The sequence below is a fragment of the Lacerta agilis genome, chromosome 3 (genome assembly GCF_009819535.1).
Source record: "Lacerta agilis isolate rLacAgi1 chromosome 3, rLacAgi1.pri, whole genome shotgun sequence".
NCBI lineage: Eukaryota > Metazoa > Chordata > Lepidosauria > Squamata > Lacertidae > Lacerta > Lacerta agilis.
Window position 1 is genome coordinate 100,987,974 of NC_046314.1, and position 21,527 is coordinate 101,009,500.

The 21,527-nt window shown below is 45.3% G+C and overlaps 2 protein-coding genes across 4 annotated transcripts in view; both read right to left on the reverse strand.

Annotated features, from left to right (window-relative positions):
- The window catches only part of PTK7 (protein tyrosine kinase 7 (inactive)), a 103,924-nt gene extending 103,701 nt beyond the window's left edge, over window positions 1-223 (reverse strand). The window contains exon 1 of the mRNA XM_033144934.1: window positions 9-223. Coding sequence (XP_033000825.1) covers window positions 9-54 — 46 coding nt within the window. The 5' untranslated portion in view covers window positions 55-223. The remainder of the gene's footprint in view (window positions 1-8) is intronic.
- A 5,672-nt stretch (window positions 224-5,895) lies between these two features.
- On the reverse strand, window positions 5,896-19,533 carry LOC117044309 (heme-binding protein 1-like). 3 transcript variants are annotated; one of them, XM_033144935.1, is made up of 6 exons: window positions 19,455-19,533; window positions 15,778-15,941; window positions 12,902-12,987; window positions 7,889-8,030; window positions 7,564-7,747; window positions 5,896-7,248 (listed from the first exon to the last, which is right to left on the reverse strand). In XM_033144935.1, the coding sequence occupies exons 2-6, from the start codon at window positions 15,923-15,925 to the stop codon at window positions 7,074-7,076; spliced, it is 735 nt and encodes a 244-aa protein (XP_033000826.1). In that variant the 5' UTR covers window positions 15,926-15,941; window positions 19,455-19,533; the 3' UTR covers window positions 5,896-7,073. The 3 variants fall into 3 exon arrangements, with proteins under 3 accessions (XP_033000826.1, XP_033000828.1, XP_033000827.1); XM_033144937.1 differs by lacking the exon at window positions 19,455-19,533 and adding an exon at window positions 16,835-16,870; XM_033144936.1 differs by lacking the exon at window positions 19,455-19,533 and adding an exon at window positions 16,785-16,834.
- Window positions 19,534-21,527: the final 1,994 nt, after the last annotated feature.

Consider the following 21,527-nt stretch of genomic DNA (forward strand, 5'->3'; position numbering starts at 1 on the left):
CCACTCACCGAAAAGCAGGAGGAGCCGGAGCCCCCGCGCCATCTCTGCAGCCATCTCGCGCTCGCCTCGGCGTCCCCCTTCTGCTGCGCCCCGCTGGCCACCTCCGGCCCTCGCTCGCTCTCACTCCATGCCGCTCGCAGAAAAGAGCAGCTCAGGCTGCGGCGGGACAATCTTCGCCCAGGCCGGCCCAGCCGCCCAACCCAGCCCCGCTCCGCCCCTCGCACACCCGGGACAAGGAGGAGCTTCCGGCCCCGGGAGGAGCAATCCCGCTCCCTGCAAGGGAGGCCGGAACCCACCGACCCTCCCACCCCGCACCGCGCTCCCCTCCAAGTTACCTGCCCGGCTGCCGAGCGACCCCTGCCGGGCTTGGAGGCGCTTTTCTCACCTATCGGCGCTCCGAAGGTGTCCCAGGTTCTCTCTCGCCGACTTTGAGAAGCAGCTCCCTGCCCCGTGTTCGTCTTTCCCCATTCCAGATACCTGGAATCCACAAAGAGGAGGTGTTCATGGGTGCTTTGGCCAACACAGAACTGGTTTTTGGACACCAACGTGATAAATACTAGAAAAGCAGGGTTTGCACATGGGTCCCAAAAGCTTTCTGCAAACTATTATTATTATTATTATTATTAAATTTGTAGACTGCCCTTCACATATAAAAGCTTCCGAGGCGCCAATTCTGTCCCTTCTTTTCCAAACTAAAAATACCAAGCTCCTTCAAATGTTCCTCATAAGGCTTGCTTGGGCAGATTCCAACTAAAGTGTTTAATCAATGCAAGGATTTCTGTTTCGGCAACAGAACTCCTCCCCACCCCACCATGAGCAGCTAGCCCCCTACCCAAATTTCGCTAGAGAGTTTGGTGAATCCCCAGAATCACAGAATTGTAGCGTTGGAAGGGATCCCCAAGGGTCATCTAGTCCACCCCCTGCAATGCAGGAATCTCAATGTGGCTGATTCTCAGTGGCTAGATTCTGCCTCTGCTGCTGAAGGCAGTTTGGCTCTGCATAGCAGTTGCTGGGAATCGCAAGTGGTGAGAGGGCTGCTGTTCTGCTCAGGTCCTGGTTTTGGGCTTCCCAAAGGCATCTCACATGAGAACAGGATGCTGAAATAGATGGGCCAATGGCCCAAAGCAGCAGGCTCATCTTATGCTTTTAGGTTCTTATACTCATCATCCCAGCTTTTCACCCCCAAGAGATGAGCAACACAATTCTTCCAAGGAATAATTCTTCCAAGGAAACAGACCAAGGAACCTCCAGTGTACTGTATATTTGGAGCAAGGTCTGGTTAAGACCTTGAAAAGCGCAGAGTCTGGCTACAGTCTGTAACCAGGGATGAATGAAAGTGGCTTCTTTGGAGGAGGAAACCACAAGCCCTTGGGGAAGTAATAAAGAAGTTGGTTCCTCTCAGTCTTCCTGACAAGTTGCTTACCAGATGTCTTGACTCAAACCATGACAATAGTCTCTCTGGTCAATGGGCTTTTATTTTAGGCAATCAGGGGTTCCCAAATAAGTAAAACTGGGAAGTTCAAAATTGGTTAAGTTGGTTATCTGCTGCTGGACAAACTTCTCAACCACTTGGAAAGTTTTCACATATGCTCTTGCCATAGGTGGCTTGCTAATCTCTCAGGTTTCACAGCATCTTTTGGGGGGGGTCTATGTATATTTTTTTACCCCTGCTTATTACCTGCGAGTGTCTATAAGTGGTTTCTACATCCTACTCTAACATTTAAATTATTGTTGCATTCATATCACACCTGCGAGGAACATGACATTGCAGTCTCCTGGCCTGAGGATACTTTACAGGGGTCTGCTAAAACCATTAAAGAAACTAGTCTCCAGGCTCTGAGAAGTTTTCCTCTCTCTGATCACTGGCAGAGAAGATCAAAGGGCTCCGAGTCCTATTCCATTTCTTTATTGTCTCAAGCTGGGAACAGCAGGGCGGGTGACAACCCTATTTCCTTTCCAGGCTAGCAACTAGGGATGAGGCTGTAAAGATTATAACCTTTGTTCGTGTTCTCACAAGATGCTTACTGTGTGGTAAATGGCCTTTGTTACCTCGGGGAGTTTTGCACGCTGTTCAATTGCAGGATAAAGAGCCATTTACTCCCAAGAATTTGCAAACTGTGGCATTTCTTTCTCTTATAAAGTACATATGAAAATACTTTGGAGTTTAAGGAATGCTATTCTCACTGAAGGCTACCCATAATACCAGGATAAAGCTGTTCATTTGAACACTCCCACCTGGTAGCTATCACTGCTATTCACTTCTGAGTATTAAGGAGAAAATGTGTGGGCTAATACTTTGATGGAATTATAAGCCTCTATGTAGAATGTGTTTGTGTGTGCATGATTAATTTTACTCCCAAATAAACTAGCAGGTAGTTATGTTTACCCTTTCTTACCCAAGCTGAAGGGAAATGCATTAAAAATATATTAAATGATAGTTACAGGTGGGTAGCCGTGTTGGTCTGCCATAGTCGAAACAAAATAGAAAATTCTTTCCAGTAGCACCTTAGAGACCAACTGAGTTTGTTCTTGGTATGAGCTTTCGTGTGCATGCACACTTCTTCAGATACCAAATATTAAATGATAGTTTTGAAAACACACACAGACACACACACCACAATCGAGTTGCTTGTAAAATAGTACAAAAAGCAGCCTGGCTTATTTTGGCACAGGTGAGTTATGCACTCCCTAGGCGTCATCAGATTCTTTGGACCAGTGAGCATATTTTGAATTGTGAGGCTTGTGGGCGCCAGTCACAAAATGGCTGCCATGGCATGTAGCGGAATATAAATTGGTTGCTGGGAGGGGGTGTGGCATAACACACAATTAGACCATACAGTATAGTCATTGAGCCTGGAGCTGGAGAAGCCAAGCTTGCCCCTATTTGCATGTGACAGCCCTTTAGATAGTTGAATATGGTTACAACTCCTGTCACCACTAGCCATGTGCAGAGTCGGGGGTTAGCCACCCTGCCCCAGACAAAGAATACAAAGAAGCTTGCTTGCGAAGGTGGTGGCTTTGGCAAATAATTCACTTTGGAAGTCTGTGTCTAGCCTTCATATTCTTAAATTATGATGGTGTTTTTCAGGGAGAAACAGACAGTAGATGCCTCTTCCTTCTGTTTTGATGTTATCTCATACTGAAGGGTGGGTGGGTGGGGCATTCCTAAGGTGGAATTAGGGTCAATACCTCACAACTTGAATTCCTGACTCCTTTGTCCTTCCAGGACCAGAACACAGCAATTTAGAATCTCACACTAATACGTTGCCAACCCAGGAAATTCCTTTTCAGCCCCTTCATGTCATAAAGAATGCCGACTTTAAAAGGTACCCCTAATACAAACCTATAAACCTTAAAAGATGACTGCTTTGTGGACTGAGATAGCAGGGTTGCTGGGTTGTTGTTTTTCTATCTGCACGTAAGAGAGCATTTTCATCAGGAGACAGGTTGAGGTTCCCTTGGCAGTAGGGAGAACACAGAAATTGTTACGTGTGTGCTTGTCTCTGTTATATTGTGTTGTCTGTTGTGTATGGTGTTTGTGATGTGGTATGGATAGAAAAGGGTTGTTGACCGTGGATATCAGTATTTCCACAGAACAAAGGGGGCGGGTTTATGTCAGAAATAGTAATTTAACAATGGAAGGGGTGCCCAAACCAAGCAGGAAATTTCAATTGAACGTGGGTAGGGGAATAATGGATCTCTCTTGGGTATGTCTAATGTACAAAGGTGGTTAGGAGGGGAGAAGTATTTTAATGCCTATGCATATCTCCACCACTTGCTCTCCTAGCTTTCTTCATATGGATTATAAGGGAAAGTGAACCCAACTGAGCATAATGCATTACAGTGGGATTCTATGAAGCCCATTGAATTCAGCAGGGGGGTACTACCAACCAGGTGAGTAAGACAGCAGACAAAAGTAGAAATGTTTGTGGCCTGGAGTTGGAGAGATGGAAGTTCATATATTAATTCAATATAATCAGCGATATATTTGGACTGCAGGCTTTTATTTAACTTAAGTCAGGTTTGCACCAGCACTGCAGGATAGTTTTATTTTCAATGGTTTGATCTTGCACTGCCACTTGCTAGATAATCATGTGGGGAGAAGTGATGCTGCCATTCATTTCATTTTCTAGGCTACTAAAGTATTGGTTTATTCCACTGAATTATATGGGATATAACTGTACAGTCTGTGACCTCACCTATAGCCTCAGCTACAAACCAACACAAGACCAAAACAAGGCCCTACATCTTTTTGCCCTAATTTTTCAAAGATAGGTGCAGCATTTCTATTCTTCTGGCGCCAAAGTCCCAGGCCCTTTTCAGGTAACTAGAATGCAGGCAGGACTCTTTGTATTCTACAAATCTACACAAAATATAGAATTTTGCACTCAATACAAAATTCAGCATCCCAAGAAGCTTGGTTTTTGCTTTGTACTGGGTTGAACAAGTTTCTAGTCTTGGCTGCAAAAATATGACATGGGAAGGTGCAATGCAATGCCTCACAAGTCAGAGGGGGAAATCATCTTAGCTCTCAAGAGAATTTTCATTACCTTGAAACTTCCCCAAACCAGCAGATTATGCAAAATAGATGCACATTTGCTTTATCTGCATAACAAAGAGATTACAGAATTCACCTTTTCTTGATACAGAACTTTGATGTTTTGTGTTTGCTTTAAATAAAACAGAGTACACATAGCCTTATGGCTACATCATCCAGGCCCATTGATTTTAAAATGTGGAATTAATCCATACAATTTTTATTCAGTTCTTAAAACCTGATTGCCTTATTGCTTCTGTCAGGTGCCTGGACTACTGATCTCCTGTTAAGTTTTATCTTCAGACATCAAGATGACAAATACATTTAATGCTTCTTCCTTTGCTGCATCATGTGTTCCTAGGCTTGTAACAATTCAGTATGTGCCTCACAATGTCTTTGGTAGCTGTCGTTTCTAATGTGTTTAAAATACCTTGCTTTTTACTATTTGTGCGTGTCTTTGTGTTCCGGTTAGATCTTTGATTCATCATCATTTCAACAAAAGCCTACTGTTAGACAAGAGCAGCCTCTGGAGGAAATGATATTATGTTAAAAAAAACCAACAACCTGACTTACCACTGCAAAAAGTGGCTTAATCTTCATGTTTGCAAACTTCTAAAACAATTATTTAAAAGGTGAGATCTTTGTCAGTGTTAAGAAGAAGCAATCAAATACCAGCCTACAAAATCTGCTTCTTCCACACCCAGGCAACAACAGGATACTTCACAAATTACTCCTGAGTATTACCACTGCTGCACAGTATTCAAGTTTGCTCTGCTGAGGTGATGAAATAATGAACCTGGATAGCCACTCACTCTTTTCTTCTTCTTCTACTCACTCCAATTAACTCAAAAGTTTATGCTTTCAATGTCAAGGTTATGGCTTCCAAATAATAAGGCAATGCACACCCTTCACTGCTGAAAAAAAAGAAAGCATGCATTTACAGACACACAGCTGAGTGGGAATTTATATTGGTAAGTGGCTATTATATACTGGCCACAGAACATAACTAACAGAGGCATGTCATCTTATTCAATTTTCCTTGAAGAGGGAAAGATTTTCCATTTATCATGGTCAGATCTGATCTCTAATGCAGATGTATTCCCCATTCTGAGTTGTGGAGAGGCACGGTGGTTGTTCAGTGCCTTCCCTGATCACAGCAGTTTAATAAGACAGCATGGTGGTGATAGCCTGCTCCTTTGTATCAAAATGACCTACCAGATTCTGAGCAAGCAGCTGCCTTGCATGTCACTTGGATACTCTCTGGGTGTCAGGGTTTTGTTTTGTTTCTGGATCTTCCATCTGAGTGGTAACCCCACGGAGTCGAATGTCACAAAAGTCAGTAAAATGCAATACACAGAGAGGGTTGGGCTAGATTTTATTTCAGGTTTGCTTTGTGCTACCAGCCTTCTTTGGGAGAGGACAGCAGCATTCATGAGTGTGATACCAACCAGTCAATGCACAACGCAACACACAGCGACAAAAATGCTGCCAGTGACAACTTAACACATACTATGTGGCCTGCTCAGCTCGCACCAAGCCTGCCTGATCGAGAAACTGGCTCATAGGCAGGAGGTAGCCAATGGGTGGCATTTATCTCTTTATGTGCTCTTGGGAAAACAGGAGGACTTATAGGCCAGAGATCTCTGCTTCTTAGATCTCCCTTTGAGCCTTAGCCCTTTGGCAGGGATTTCCCATTTGCTCCTGGACAGGTGTTCACATTATTCCAGTCAAGGAAGTCTAAAGCTACCCCATCCCAAACTGTAGGAATGGCTCTTCTCTGCTGTTGGATAACAAAGCTGACTAGCAGCTTCTCATGCGCATGGCTAAAAGGGATACTCCGAGGCATCAGAAGTGAAATCCTCCTTCTACAAGTAACTTAGTCATAACCTGTGCTGCAGTACATCAGCTTTTGCCAGTTACGGACACAGCTGTAGGCAGTGGTGTTTCGACCTGCTCTCCAGATTCATTTCAGGATACCTAACCCTTGGAATGTGAGCTGTGGGTCACACAACAGCTACAATCCCCGATACAATCCCCAAGGAGGGGGAAGGGCCATGGCTCTGTGGTAGCGCAACTGCTTTGCATTCAGAAGGTCCCAAGTTCAATCCTTGGCATCTCCTGGTGGGACCGGGAATGTTCCCTACCTGAACACCTGAGAAGCCACTGCCGGTCAGCGATGACAATACTGAACTAGATGGACCAATGATCTGACTCAGCATAAGGCAGCTTCCTGTGCTCCTAACGCACCTTCATTCAAATGTGGCATGGTTGCTCAGGGCCTACTGAAGCAGACACCCCTTGTTCCTTCCAATGCCAGCTCCATCAACAACACCACAGCACCCCCTGCAGGAGTAGGGTGGAAACCATCTCGGGGAGATCTGTACTAGTAACTCCTTGGTTCGCGCAGGGGGGGAAGGAGCACTTCATTTATTCTACAGTGAGTCAGGATGTGCATTCATCTCCTTTAAAACTGCCATCTAAACCGGATCCAGTCACGGAGGGTGGATTGTAATCTTGTCAGGGATTCAAGGTGCTTTCAGTCTGCTCGCCGGATAAACCAGATCTCATTGCGGCGGTTAGGGACGCCAGGGTTCTGGTACGCAGCCACCAAGTAGGTTTCGCGAAGCACATTGTCTGTGGAGCCCAGCAACTCCCAGAGGAGGTGAATCTCCCGTAGGATTGTTTCTTCTGTAGTGGTCCCATAAAACACCCTTTACACAAGGTGAACAACAAAACAATTGCCCATAAAGATCTAGTGCTGGTAACTGTTTCTCTGCTCACCCATCCCTCTATCCTTCACTACAGGGCTCCTATTCTTGGAGGGTGGGGGAATTGGAGAGAGCCAGATTTCTTTCCCGTCTCCATTAAAGGATCTCAGAACATCTGTTCTCACTTTAGCCACTTTCTTCCCTGCCATGCATCCCCATTCTCCCAGCTAGGATAAGAAAGCATCCTTCCTTCCTTCCTCTATTTAGAGACCTGTGGCACATAAAACATAGTCCTAGCATGCATGAGTCAGGGCCCACCTGGAGATAACCTGAAGTGGTGCTCTCTCTTGTATCTGGATGTCGGGGTCCAAGGGGAGAGGGGGGTTAGGTTGAAATTCTTCAGGGAGGTAATAGGCAGTGATGACTTCTTGAAGCAATTCCGTGCCCTCCTTGTTCAGGTGGATCTCGTTGAGCACTGGCACTGTCATCCCCAGCTGGCGGCCTAGATAAAAACACACACAAAGACACCAGAGAGTGAAAGAGGAGGATCTGCAGAAACCCAACTCTGGCCTTTCCAATTCCAGCAGGTCTAGCTGCTGCAGGCTTCCATGTCCCTGCCACGATGACACTTCCTTCCACATACCTAGGGAGTTCTCCTTGCAGATGTACCGTATTAGTTTCATGAAACCCATAGAGATGCTTTGCTCATATTTGGGTTCTCCTTTGGTAATGCATGCCCATTTCCCAGCTGGGTACAGTCGTTCCTCGTACGCAATCTCCTCACACTGAACCAAGAAGGAAAAAGAGTTAGTGAGAGCTAGGCACTCAAACAACGCAGGGTGGGAATTACGTACTGAAAAAGCTTTGGCACTGGAGGAAAGGGAAGAGTAACTCCCAGTCCGTCCTGTGCAAATGAAGTGTTGCATCTCCACTGCCAAATATTAACTAAATTTATATTCCACTTTTCCTCTAAAAAGCTCGAGGCAGCATACATTGTTCTCCCCACTTTCCGTTTAGCCTAACAACCACCCTGTGAGGTAGGTTAGGCCCAAAGTGAGGTTATTGGCAGAGTGGGAAATTGAACCAGGTCTCTCCAGCTTTAGTGCAATACTCTACACCACTGGTTCTTTGCATGGAATAGCCAAACGGAAAGGCTGATAGCACAGACCAGATACATCTCAATATTGAGAAGGAATACTGGAAGGATTTTTTTTATTTTTTATTTTGTTTTGACTAAGGCAGACCAACACAGCTACCTACCTGTAACTGAAACATCTCAATATTGTTAGGCAAAAACTGGCATTTACAAAGAGAATAGAGATTTCTCCTTTGTGACAGGTTGTAACATCTTCCAAGGTTTTTGGTGGGTTTTTTTTGGGTTTTTTTAGAATCAGCTGCATTAAAGCACACTCAACACAGCATAAGGTATTAGGATGCTTTTCATTAGCGTAATCATTATGGTTTCTCTAAACCACTACACATAAATGGGAAATTCTTCAATATGTATTTGTCAGGATAATAAACAGTTTATAACAATGTCCTATCTACAGAATATACTTGAATAAAAGGTGTCACTGTTTTAACTAATTGTTCCTGAATTAATAAAAGAATTAACCTGGAGCTCCACAGCATTGAAAAGTTACTTAAATAGTTATTTTGTCAGTTATCACTAGGGTAGGTTTATTATCCTAGCTGTTACACTAAGACACAAAGTTCATCCTTTTCTCTTACGAACACTGTAAAAACAGAGCTCGTAACCACAAGTATAACCCAGCCCTAAAGGGTGAAATCTACACAGGCAAACTAAACAAAAATTACTAAAGACACAGAAATGAATGATTAATGATTAATGTAAGGGTTTTTTAAAAAGCAAGAGCCGGTAAGTCTGTATGTTTATATTATAGGAGTCAAGTTTGCTAGCTCAACGGAAAGTGAGAAGGGAGGAAATCCATCAATGCAGGTGGGAAAGAAAGAAAACAACCGTACATCCAACTCCTTTAGGTGCAGAAAAAATGTAGAAAACAAAACAATGCCTTCAGCAGTCTCAGGAACTATCCTGGGCATTTTCTAAGGCATGCATGCAGTTTTGTGTTGGAACAGGACAGAGGGGGGATAAAGCTTTTGCATGGAATTATTATGGCTAATCAGAAATGAAGAAGTAAATTACAAAGAAAACCCTTCAGAGGCCTTACTTCAGGGAGTAAATGCAGAGACAGTAGCACAATTTAACATGGAAGGCTAGCAGTAGTATAATTGCATTAAAGCTGATAAATACCACTTTTATTGCCCTTACTTATGGCCATATAAACTCAGTTTAGATGTAATGACAAACCATGCTTTGATGCTGGTTTGGGATCTTGGAATGAGGCAAACGTTGGTCTGTGAAATGACAGGTTTTTTTTGCATTTGGATGAAAACCAGAAACTATGGTTTGACACAAATTAGAAGCTTCGAGAGCCAGTGTGGTATAGTGGTTAAGAGCGGTAGACGTAATCTGGTGAACCGGGTTCGCGTCTCCGCTCCTCCACATGCAGCTGCTGGGTGACCTTGGGCTAGTCACACTTCTTTGAAGTCTCTCAGCCCCACTCACCTCACAGAGTGTTTGTTGTGGGGGAGGAAGGGAAAGGAGAATGTTAGCCACTTTGAGACTCCTTCGCGTAGTGAAAAAGCGGGATATCAAATCCAAACTCTTCTTCTGCTGCTGCTTTTAATCTCACCTTGCATATGAAGGAATGAGAGAACCCAGAGGGAACACCTACTCATTCTCATAATAATGATTATTGGTTTGTTATTACATCTGAATTGAGTCAAAATGAATATTGGAAAATATATTTGAAGGATCTAGGTTACTTGCAGGAGCTTGAGGCCACACTCCCACCTCTGTGTGCCTGGAAGTCAAGCTACACTTCAGGAAATGGATGCAGTTTTCTCACTAAAACTGAAAGCTGACCTTGCTTTCTGACTCCATACAAATACAGGTCCAAGGAATCAAACAAAAGACAAGGAAGTGCTTGTAGATTGACAAATATAGACTTACTGCTCCTTCAACAACCAGGGGGAAACAGAAACTACTTAAAAGTAATTCTCCCTCACATTATATTAAAAATAACAGAAGACAATGCAGAAGACCAGGTGGATTGAATTCAATATAGACATCTGTATTGAAGAATCCCAAGGTAGTGCATGCTTTTGATCCTGTTAGTACTGATATGCAGAGGCTGAGCTAACGTTTATGACAACAGGAAGATAATACTAGCAAGATGCCCATCACTGCAATTGGTAGTGGTGGGTGAACAAAAAAGAGGGAGTATTTGGGAAGGGCACTCTGTGAGGGGTAGGCCAGGAGTGGCTAATCTTTCTCAGCTTGAGAAACTGTCTCTGATGCCCACATGCCAGCCAGCACACAGGCACACACACATACGCTCGCGACTGAGCAGAAGAGTAGCTCAGACAGGCAGGCTGATGCATATATGTTCAGGCAGAAGCATATACTCAGCAGAAAGGTGGGCAGGTAATTAAGTACCCATATCCAAGGAACTTGCCCGAAGGCAGCAACCACCACCATGGCCATGGGCATTTTCTTCATCTACTTCTTCCTTGCAGGGGAGAGGAGATCTGCTATGGTGCTTCCTGCACCTTCGTGCCAATGCCCAACAAAAAGCTACGTCTCCAACAATAATGTTGCGATTTTGGGGTTGGGGGAAGTAAGCTGTATGCGAGATCCTTCTGACCCCTGGATCCAGCAAGTGTCAAAATATAAACCCCGTGTTGAGGTGACCGGCTGTTAAGGGAAACAAAGGAAAGGGGCTCTATGTGAGATGGCAAGTGGGTGAGGCCCCTCCCACAGCTCCTGGTAAATTAGCAGGACAAAGCTAGAGTTTGGAGTTCAGAGTGAAGTGATGCCACCCAAAAAGAAAAAAGAGAGAGTGAAGTGATGCGACCTAGAGGGAAAGCAGCAAGCTGGAGAGACGAGCCAGAGCAATGCTTGATAGTATGTTTGATTTCTGTTTGGATCCAAGGGGAGAAATAAGAGCCTTTTGCAGTGTTAATGCTGTGAACTGTGCTATCGCAGGCTCAGGCTGTATATAAATGTAAATAAACCATGTATCTTAAAGACACCAAAGTCTCCACTGTGCCTCATTTGAAAAGGAGGCATGAACCCTGGGTAGGCACCTGGAACCCCGGGAACCTGGCACACTAATTTTCTAGAGCCGGCAAAGTGCTCTGTTTGCATTCTGTTCTGTGCTTTGGCTGTGCCTGAGAATGATAGTTAGAGATCTGCATCTCTTCATCAGACACTGGCTGTGTACATTCAAAACACATTATTTCCCCTGTAGTTTAACCTAGTTTTTACAATTCCCAGCAACCCTTAACAAACTACGGTGCCAATAATTGTTTGAGGGAAAGAATGTGATTTGAATGTGCTTCAAAGGTGTAGTGTGCAAACAGCCATTGGTGCAAAAGTACAAGAAGCTCCTGTTGACCCACTTATGCTAATCACTGTGCCATCACCAGCTGTGATGCATTCAGCAGAAATCAAGTTATTGTTCCTCTTTGCAGCCTGCCAAGGACATCATAGGCAGTTTTCAACTAGCACCATTAATAGTGCACCTGGACGCTGAAACATGCAGTCAGATGCTTTTGGGGTGTTTTTATAAGCCCCGATTCACAGGAAATTGCCAAAAAGTGTCTGAAGGCACTCGGGGAAGCACAACAAAGGCAAATAACAACTGAAACTTTTTAAAAGGTGGAAGGTGATTTTGGGGGGTGGGGTTTTTAAGTCACCACTGATTTGCTGCACCACTGATTGTCAGGAGGTCCCGGTGAGCCATACCAAAAGCTGTGGTAGCCACCCCTGCTATACAGTATGACTGCAACTTACACCCATTTAACTTGCACGATTTCAACCATATGCGGTTGAAGACAGGCCTGCTTGGGGTTATCCAGCTCATAAAAAGCTTTTAAGCTCTCTGTCTTGCTTGGGAGGAAAGGCCTGGTCAGAGCACCAGTTCTGGGATGCTTGCTTGAGATGCTGTGGGGCCAGTTGAGTGGTCATGAGAACTCACACAAGCATCCCTAGTCTCCCAGACTTGCCCAACAAACAAGGCAAAGAACTTCAAAACTCTTTCCGTAGTGGGTCCACTTGGGTTACCCAGCATGAAGAGCTTGTAAGCTCTCCGCCTTGCTTGCTGGGCAAGGCCAGCTCAGCATATGGCTCTGGGAGCACAGAGCATTCTCTCTCATTCTCCATAACCCACTAGCCATGGGACCAGGGTTGGTTCCAAGGGTTTGGGTATATGTGGTTTCTGTTTATACACAGATCCTTTAGAAGCAACCCACCTGCGTAAGATTTGATCGTACCACATGCACTTACTTAGGAACAAGTCAACTGAACTCAATGAGGCCTACTACTGGGTAGACAAGTATAGAATTGCAGGAGGACAGATTTTGTACAAGTTTAAGGATGGCAAAAACTTGCATTGGAGTGCTGGGAGAGTCACAGATGCTATTCTGAAGACTGTTGGAAGGGAAGATGGACATATTACATGACTTATATGCTCTTTTCTCCACAATATACCACAAAGCTATGTCAGCCAGGTATATACACATACAATATTTTATTTACGGACAAGTTTGTATATATGAGAGTGCTCACCTTCTCATGCTGTGACAAAGTAGTGTAGGGCACAGGCTCTCGCATCTGGTTATGGCGCGCCATTTGCATTATTGGACCTGCCATCTCTAGCAAAACAATCAAGTAGTGGGGAATTCACTTTAAGACTGAAAAATATCTTTAGAAGTTAAAAGAAATCTGTAGAAACCTACATATTTAAAACAAGCAACCCTCATTAGTACCTATAGGGTACATTACAGATCTAAACACGTAAAGAGGAGACATAACAGCATGGAGCCACCAGTAATCCAGTCCCATACTTTCCAGCCAAGGAGGCCTCTCCCTTCTCCAGCTGCCACTACAGCAGTGTTTTTCAACCTTTTTTGGGCAAAGGCACACTTGTTTCATGAAAAAAATCACGAGGCACACCACCATTAGAAAATGTTACAAAATTTAACTCTGTGCCTATATTGACTATATATAAAGTAATTCTCTTGAATTTTTCAATTTTTCCCACGGCACACCAGGCAACATCTCGCGGCACACTAGTGTGCCGCGGAACAGTGGTTGAAAAACACTGCACTACAGGACTATTCAAGAACCATATTCTCCTACAGGGAGGAGAGAGGTTGTTGTTTTTTAAAAAAAACTCATCTGCTTCTTGCAGCTTGTCTTGGTTGTTGTATTCAGGGGCAGAGCAAGGGAGCGGTCCGCCCTGGGGGGTGACACTCGGGGCGGCGCCCCGCCCCCACAATCGGTGCCGCCGGCGCACAGCAACTTTTAAGGTGTCTGTGCTGCTGTTCGCACGCTGCAGCCTTAAAAGTTGCCGTGCTGCCGCAGGGAAGGGATGCTGTCCGCTCGTGCCCGCCATCTTGGCTGGACATGCGCAGTCCACCCAAGATAGTGGGCGCGAACGGCCAGCACCCGTTCCGACCGTGTGGCGGTAAGTTTTAAGGCTACAGTGCGCAGTGGCTTGGGTGCACGCAGGCTCCGCCCTGCCCAAACAGTCTGCCAGCTGCCTCCCCCCCAGCTGTAGGGCGACTGAGTGGGAGGAGGCAGGCAGACTCCAGAGGCCCCATGGTGCACCCCAGCCCTGGGTGCAGAGCCGTCTCATCCATAGAGGCCGGTGGCGCGGCGCGCCAGAGCGCCGGGCACCCCAGGGGCGCCCCCGCGAGCCCGCCGGGCTCCCCCTCCCCAACCCGCCCCCGCCCCCACGGGCAGGCGGACACTCGCGCGCCGGCGGGCGGGCGGGCGGGCTGTAAGCCGCCCGCCCTCGCCTCCCGGAGCCCCAGCTGGAGCGCTGAAGCGGCGCAGGGCTTTGCGCGACCTTCCAGCACTCCAGCTGGGGCTCTGGGAGGCGAGGGCGGCGGCTTGCAGCCCGCCCGCCCGCCGATGCGCGAGCGCCCGTCCGCCCGCCCCTCATCCTCCGCCCGCCGGAGCGCGGGCGCCCGCTCCAACGCCACGCCCCTCATCCCCCGCTCGCCCACCCCCCCTCCCGAGGGGCGGCCAGCGCGGGAGGGAGGCGGGCGGAGAGGCGGCAGGCTGGGGGCGCCGAGGGATCGCTGCGCCAGGGCGGCGGATCCCTCTAAGACGGGCCTGCCTGGGTGCGCCGCCCCAGGCACCCGAGCAGCTTCCTCTGCCACTGCTTCCAACCCTCAGGGTGTTGGGGGTGGGGATCTGCAAGGGAGAGGAGAGGAAAACACCATTGCACGAGTGGAAGTTTGTTGCACTAGTAGAACAGCAACACTGGAGACAACCCACAATTTCTGTGAAGAGCCCATGTACACATACAATCTTTTAAGGACAAGGAGAACCTTAGCTTTTTAGCTTAGAGGAGAAACTGGATTTGCCCAACGCTGAGTGGCTGGCTCTTGTGTCAATCATGGAGCCATTTGTTGCTCCTCCTTCCTAGAGTCAGGCTGTGCACAGCACTGATTGGTTCACTTGTCTGTGTCACAAAAGCACCCTCCCGTCCTCTACTACAGCACATTTCAAAATTTAAATAAATTCTTTTAAAATCCATTTTTAAAAGCACCAAACAAAGCATTAGAGCAAATAAGCATGACAGCTGCTTGGGACCTGTCCACACCAGTTTACTGTGTGCTTGCAACTGTTGGCGTTCCCATTTAAATTGCATAGCCCATTAAAACACTACCAAGCTCAATGCTTTTCCTCTGTTAATTTGGGTTTACCTGATATGGGGATAATCCATTAAAATTGGGAGAAACTGGGCTCCAAATCACCTCACTTAGGGATGCAGGCTATTTGTTTTGCTCTTTTGGGGTGGGTGGATCAGTCATCACTTTCTGCTATTCACCTTTTCAAGGCTTTCATTTTTTTCCAGCTGTGCTCCTATTTTTCTGGCATGCTCCTGAGTGCGCGAACAAAAACCAAAAAACTACAAAAGTGTGTGATGAGACTTTATAATTGGCTGGCTTTTGCTCACTTCCTGGATTTTTTTTAAAGGTGCACTCACAACTATCTGCAAGTATGCCCTTACTTGGCAAAACAGAAGCAATAAATTAGAAGTCGGGAATAAACAGAAAAGGGCGTGCCTACTGGTATGAACAGGATAGGCTGAAAGGGCTCCTTACATACAAATTCAAATACATGTGCTATGGACTAATCAGGTCTAATTCAAATGACGGGGGGAGTGGATTAACAGCTAAATAAAGCTCAAATGTGGACAAGCCCTTGGGGTGTGTGTGTGTGTGTGTGTGTGTGTGTGTGTGTGCGTGTGCGTGCATGCTAAAGAACAAAAAATGAAATGTGGGAAGAGTTTTGAGCTAGAGGCTGTGCATGTGAAGGCAGAAGTTCAAAGGCAAGTAGAAGCAGACCTTGCCTTGCAAATTAAAAATCTACTTCCTCCTCTCTTTGGAGGTGCAGCCTAAAATTGCATCTGGGATGCAAATTCATACCTTGGGGGAGAGACACTTGGTGAGTGCTGGCTACTGTCTCCCAATGAGAAAACAGCCTGTTCTGTTCCTCCCCATCCATTGGTTCATCCTCTTCATCAAGGACCTCATCATCCAGTTCATTCAGTTCTTCAAGTGTAATACGAGCCATAGTAACACTGTAGCTCCTGTAGAGAATGCAACAGAAAATTCTATTCCTTGAGCAGTTTGAGTAATGACACCACTGCATCTACAGGGGAAGTGCTATAGGCACAGGATACCATTTTCTTGAGTGTTGTTAAGACATTTCCCATTGCCACAAAGGTTTGGGGCAACATAGGTTTAAAAAATGAAACAAAATGGGAGCAGTGCGGGGCAAGGGGAGGGAAGTCACAAAAATATGATTTCCCATGTGGCCAGTTTTCAGACATACTGATTTCAGAAGTTCTAGTTACAGGTATGTAGCCGTGTTGGTCTGCCGTAGTCGAAACAAACAAACAAACAAACAAAAATCCTTCCAGTAGCACCTTAGAGACCAACTAAGTTTGTTATTGGTATGAGCTTTCGTGTGCATGCTCATACCGAAAGCTCATACCAATAACAAGCTTAGTTGGTCTTTAAGGTGCTTCTGGAAGGATTTTTTTTAATTTGTTTTGATTTCAGAAGTGTTTACATGCAAGTAAGTTACATATGAACTTATGCTGTCTACTCAGGAGTAATTACCATTAATTCCATGAGAAATTGCAGCCTTTCATTCTCTTACTGAATAGAAAAGGTATTTAAGATTCAATAACCAAAGAAGCCCCCAGTATTTAACATGTGAAAAACTTATTTACCATATATACTGCTATAGATCATCTATGTAGATGGTTTATCTTTGAAATGCCTTACATTTCTTTATTTATGTAATAATAATAATAATAATAATAATATTTATACCCCAGCCATATGGCTGTGTTGCCCCAGCCACTCTAGGCAGCTCCCAACAAAATATTAAAAACACAACAAAACATCAACCATTACAAACTTCCCTGTAGAGGGTTGCCTTCAGATGCCTTCTAAAAATTGTGTAGTTCCTTACTTGACATCTGATGGGAGAGCGTTCCACAGGGAGGGCGCCACTGCCGAGAAGGCCCTCTGCCTGTTTCCCTGTAACTTCACTTCTTGCAGTGAGGGAACTGCCAGAAGATCCTCAGCGCTGGACCTCTGTGTCCGGGCTGAATGATGGGGTGGAGATGCTCCTTCAGGTATACAGGCCAAGGCTGTGTATGGCTTCACATGGAGCAATCATATGCATGTTTAGTTTGAAATGTTCTGCTGACTGCTGTTCATACTCCCAGGTAAGCAAAGGATTGCAACCTTAATGATCTTTAATTTCTTTACCTATAAACTTGCAAGCAGCTTCCTAAAGTAGTATTTCATGGGTCTACTCAAGGAACAAGGCATTAATATGTACAGTATACAATGAATAACAATTTCCCATCATTCCATGTCTATTTTACTCGTATGTAGTAAACAATGATAAAAAATTTGAAACTGCTTGGCTAGACTATTATTGCTACTAGCTAATTTATGAAATGGAAAATGAGGTAGAAAAATAATTATCCGTTTTGGTTTCAAGCCAGTTTCCTAATGGAGTTTGTATGTACAGTTTGTGCTACAGACATACATAAATGAAAGACATTTATATTTTCCTTGAATAACTTATCTCATATACAGTAGATGTTATCTGTCATTCACATTGGGTTGCAGCAGAACGAGGTTATTTGCACTTAGGTACCATTAAAAAATAAATGTTAAAAGTTAGACATCACTTAAATTCTCATTACTTCAATAGGACTCAAATACAACTACTCTGGCTCCAACCCGTTGTTAGGAATTCTTTAGCATTTATAACTGTACACTTTTCCAAATTATTTTGAAACTTCTACAGCTAATGCCACCTTATCATAAACCCTATTTTAAAAACAAATTGTTACTGTTTCATCACAGATTTATTAGTATCTTGTCATCACAGTATCCTAACCACACCCAGTCAAAGCAAGGATCCTTGAGGAACCACCCTTTAGAATTTACTACAGTATTATACCTATTAATTTTTTTAATTCAGATACTGACCCTTTCTCTTCTTTGACGCTTAAGATAAGGTTTTCTCCACTTTACTCTGAGCTCCTACGTTGTTATGTATAGCTTCATTAGAAAAGTTATCTTGCCTAATGATCTCTGTATAATACAGCAGATCAAGATCCTCTTTCTGTCCACTCCTGTCTTGAGAGTCAGACAACAGTGCACCATTGAAAGAAATGGAGCAGAGTCACAGTATAGGAAGGTATTAAGCAGAAATACAACTGACACCATATTTTCCCTGGTACCCATCATCTTCATCATCAATAGGAAGACTCAGGAGATGTAGCTTTCATTTGCAGTGTAGCAATGCAGTGATGGCGAAAAACAACACCTGTTGAATTTCCAGCCATGTGGCAACTACAGGTAAAAATGGGAAGTTATTTTTTTTTTAACTGACACGGCATCAAAAGGGCAGACTGTTCTGTCAAGATAGGGGGACTGGAACTGGAAATGGGTGCAGGGTCACAAAGCCTGAGGTGCAAGTAGGTGGGTTGTACTGATTGGGATATGGAGCATAAAAAGAAGATGGGGGTTGGGAAGACATGCAAGAGAGCTTGTCTTGGGCAACAGCTGGAGTCTATGCAGGTGTATATGTTGGGGACAGAGTGTTTTTTCTTTTAAATACTTTTAAAATTCATATTACGTTGAGACAGTATGCAGCAAAAACCATTATACATCTAATATCCTTGCTTTGCATGCACAAAAAACCCCACAATCCCAAATAAAAGAAGGAAAAAATAAAACCAACAAGGAAATGACCTACAAACAGGGAGGAACAGAGTAATAATAGCACTATAATTCCATGAATTAAAGAAAAAGCACTGTCATTTACTTTGGTGTTCCAGAAACACATAAAAGGCCCACCTCTCAATAATTTTGTTTCCTTAGAATCATAAAATTGCAGTTGGGGACCACGAGCGTCATCTAGCCCGACCCCTTTATTTAATATTGCGTCTCTCTCCTACGCAGCTTTTTGTAGTGTGTTTTCTAGCAGTTTTTAAAAACCCTCTCTGTGTTATTGCATTGCTGATTACCTTTCTTATTATCATTCTATTTTTTATATCCCGCCTTCCCCCCCCCCAGACTCAAGGCAGCTTACAGATAGAATGAGCTAAAAAAGAAAAGCGGGGGAAGAAATTAAAGAACGATTTCCTCCACACCGCACGAGACCCGTGTTTCGAACTCGAGAGCGTCTGAACAATTCAAGTAAGCCAATAAAGAGTAATAATAAATGAACTAAGGAATGAGGCGAAAGAAGCTGCTCTTGAGGGGCTCAGGTGAGACCGGGGGCGGGGGCTGCTCTCCTTCGAGTCACAGGTAACACGAGCCCAGGCGGGCCCCTCAGGTAACGGTGAGGGGACGGAGGACAGAGGCAACTGCCAGCCTCAGGGACGGCAGCCAGACGGTGGGAGGGGGAGAACCTGACCCTTAAACTCCGCCCTCGCCCAAACCGCCAATCCCCTTCAGGGGGAGAAGCGCGCGCAGCTCCCAAGCTAGGATTAGAGGAGGGGGTCTCTGGCCCACTCCCCTATTGGGTTGGGTAAAGGAGAAGGAAAAGGGGGCGAAGCCCTTACCTGTCACTTCCTGCGTTCTCCGGCCGACCCGGAAGCGATTCCTGCCCGCCGAATGAAAAAGAGGCGGGAGGCCTAGTGCGAGTCGACTCGCTGTGTTGGGGCGGGGGTGGGAGGAAATGAAGAGAAGGGCAAAGGGGCGGGGCTCCGGGTGACGTCACCGAGGCGGCTTTTCCACCAACTCCTCCTCCCAACCGCACAACTTCCAAGGGGAAAAGTCTTAGGTGGTTCTCCTTCAACCGCGATTTCCGGTTTCCATTTTCAGCGGGTGGAAGGCTCCAATGTTCGTGCGGGGCAAAGGCGGCGGAATCATAGAAGGGTTAGGAGAGGGACCCCCAAGGGTCCTCTAGTCCAACCCCTTGCAAGAAGCAGCGGAACTGTTGTTTAAATGATGCATGTGTTTTTTATTTGTTTTTTAAGTCAGGTGCGGGAACGTGGGGAAGCCGAGTCGAAAGGCGCGGACGCGGTTAGGGGTTCGGCAGGGCTTTCAAGCGAAGATTCCTCCCAGCCCCGCCTGGAGATGCGGGGATCGAACCCGAGACCTTCTGCACACAACACAGGTGCTTTACTAGTGAACTACGCAGGGTTCCCAGCATACCTGTCAACTTTCCCCTTTTCTTGCGAGGAATCCTATTCGGAATAAGGGAATTTCCCTTAAAAAATGGGAAAGTTGACAGCTATGGTTCCCAGGTGTATGTGTGCCTTTCCTTTCTCCTTGCAGTTATTTGAAGTAAGCGCCGTATCTGTCTCGGAAAGCGGCACAGATGACACCAGTCAATGGAGGATGTTTCCCACGTGCAACTGACACGCATCCCGCTTCGCAAGTAGAACATTAGGTTGAGATACAGCGAGAACGGCATCACCTACTGATTTTCTACCTGTTGCCTACACCTTGAAAGTCGCAGTGCTGCATTTTAGGTGCACCCTTCTTTTGCCCTATCTACAAATTTTCACATTTCTCCATGAAAAAATAACCATTATGTGGTATCTACTTCCACACCCTTTGGTTACAAGATAAATGCAGACATTCAGTGGGTACCATTACAGAGCTACAGCAGTTGGGAAGGCTACACCTGTACCTGTCTACCATACAGGTGTTGGAAGGAGTTCCAAGAACCATTTAGTCCAACCCACTTGCTGTTTTTTGGTGGAGTGGGGGGAGTGCAGAATCATTTATCACTCAGCAGGACTACACCTCAATGCATGAAAAATGTGTTTTGCGATTAATCATCTTAGGCTCAGCCTTTAGTCTCTCCAGTTCAAAAAGAGTGCTTGTGCAGTTATGGAATGCTCTCTCCAACCTTGCCATTGTTTCCACAAGGTCATTTTCTGTTTACCTAGGCATTAGGGCAACACTGATTATTTCATACTGTACTGTTTCTAATATGTTAAGTCGTATCATTGTATCCTTTTGGTCGACTTCTTACAGAGCAATGCATAAATTTTATAAGCATAAATCTACTGCATGCTACTGGTGGGTCAGAACCTTACCCCCCAACACCCTGTGGGCCAAGTTGAGCAGGGGTGGGTGGGGCTGCCCACCTGTCAATCATTTTATATTACCATAGCATCAGGTGATCCGTTTTTGCTTGCGTGGTTTGAAATTAAACTGCTTGCGTGGTTTGAAATTAATTGTCTGCTGGTGCTTCAAAGCGCCATGTATGGCGCTATGCAAGCACCAATATTAGGCTGATTTATTTATTTTTAACATTTGTGTACACCCCTTAATTAAAAGACCACAGTGCTTTCAAAGAGGCATGTATGGCTCTGTATAAGCATCAACTATAAGCTGCATGAGATTCCATAGAAGCCCTGGGCTTTGCAGGTGCTGCTGATCAGTGGTGCCTCCAAACCCCCTTTTGACCTAGCCATGTCTTCACTTGCCCCATACCTGACATCAGATGTCAGGCAGGTGGGTGTGACTTGCTTCAAAATGGCTTTGCAGGTCAAATAGGTCTGGTTTCCCCACCCATCCTAGAGAGCTGCTGCCAGCACTGTGCCAAGATGAACTAATGGCCCGACTTGGTATAAGAGACCTTTGTGCATTCAAACCGCGCTATTTTATTTTGAAGAAGA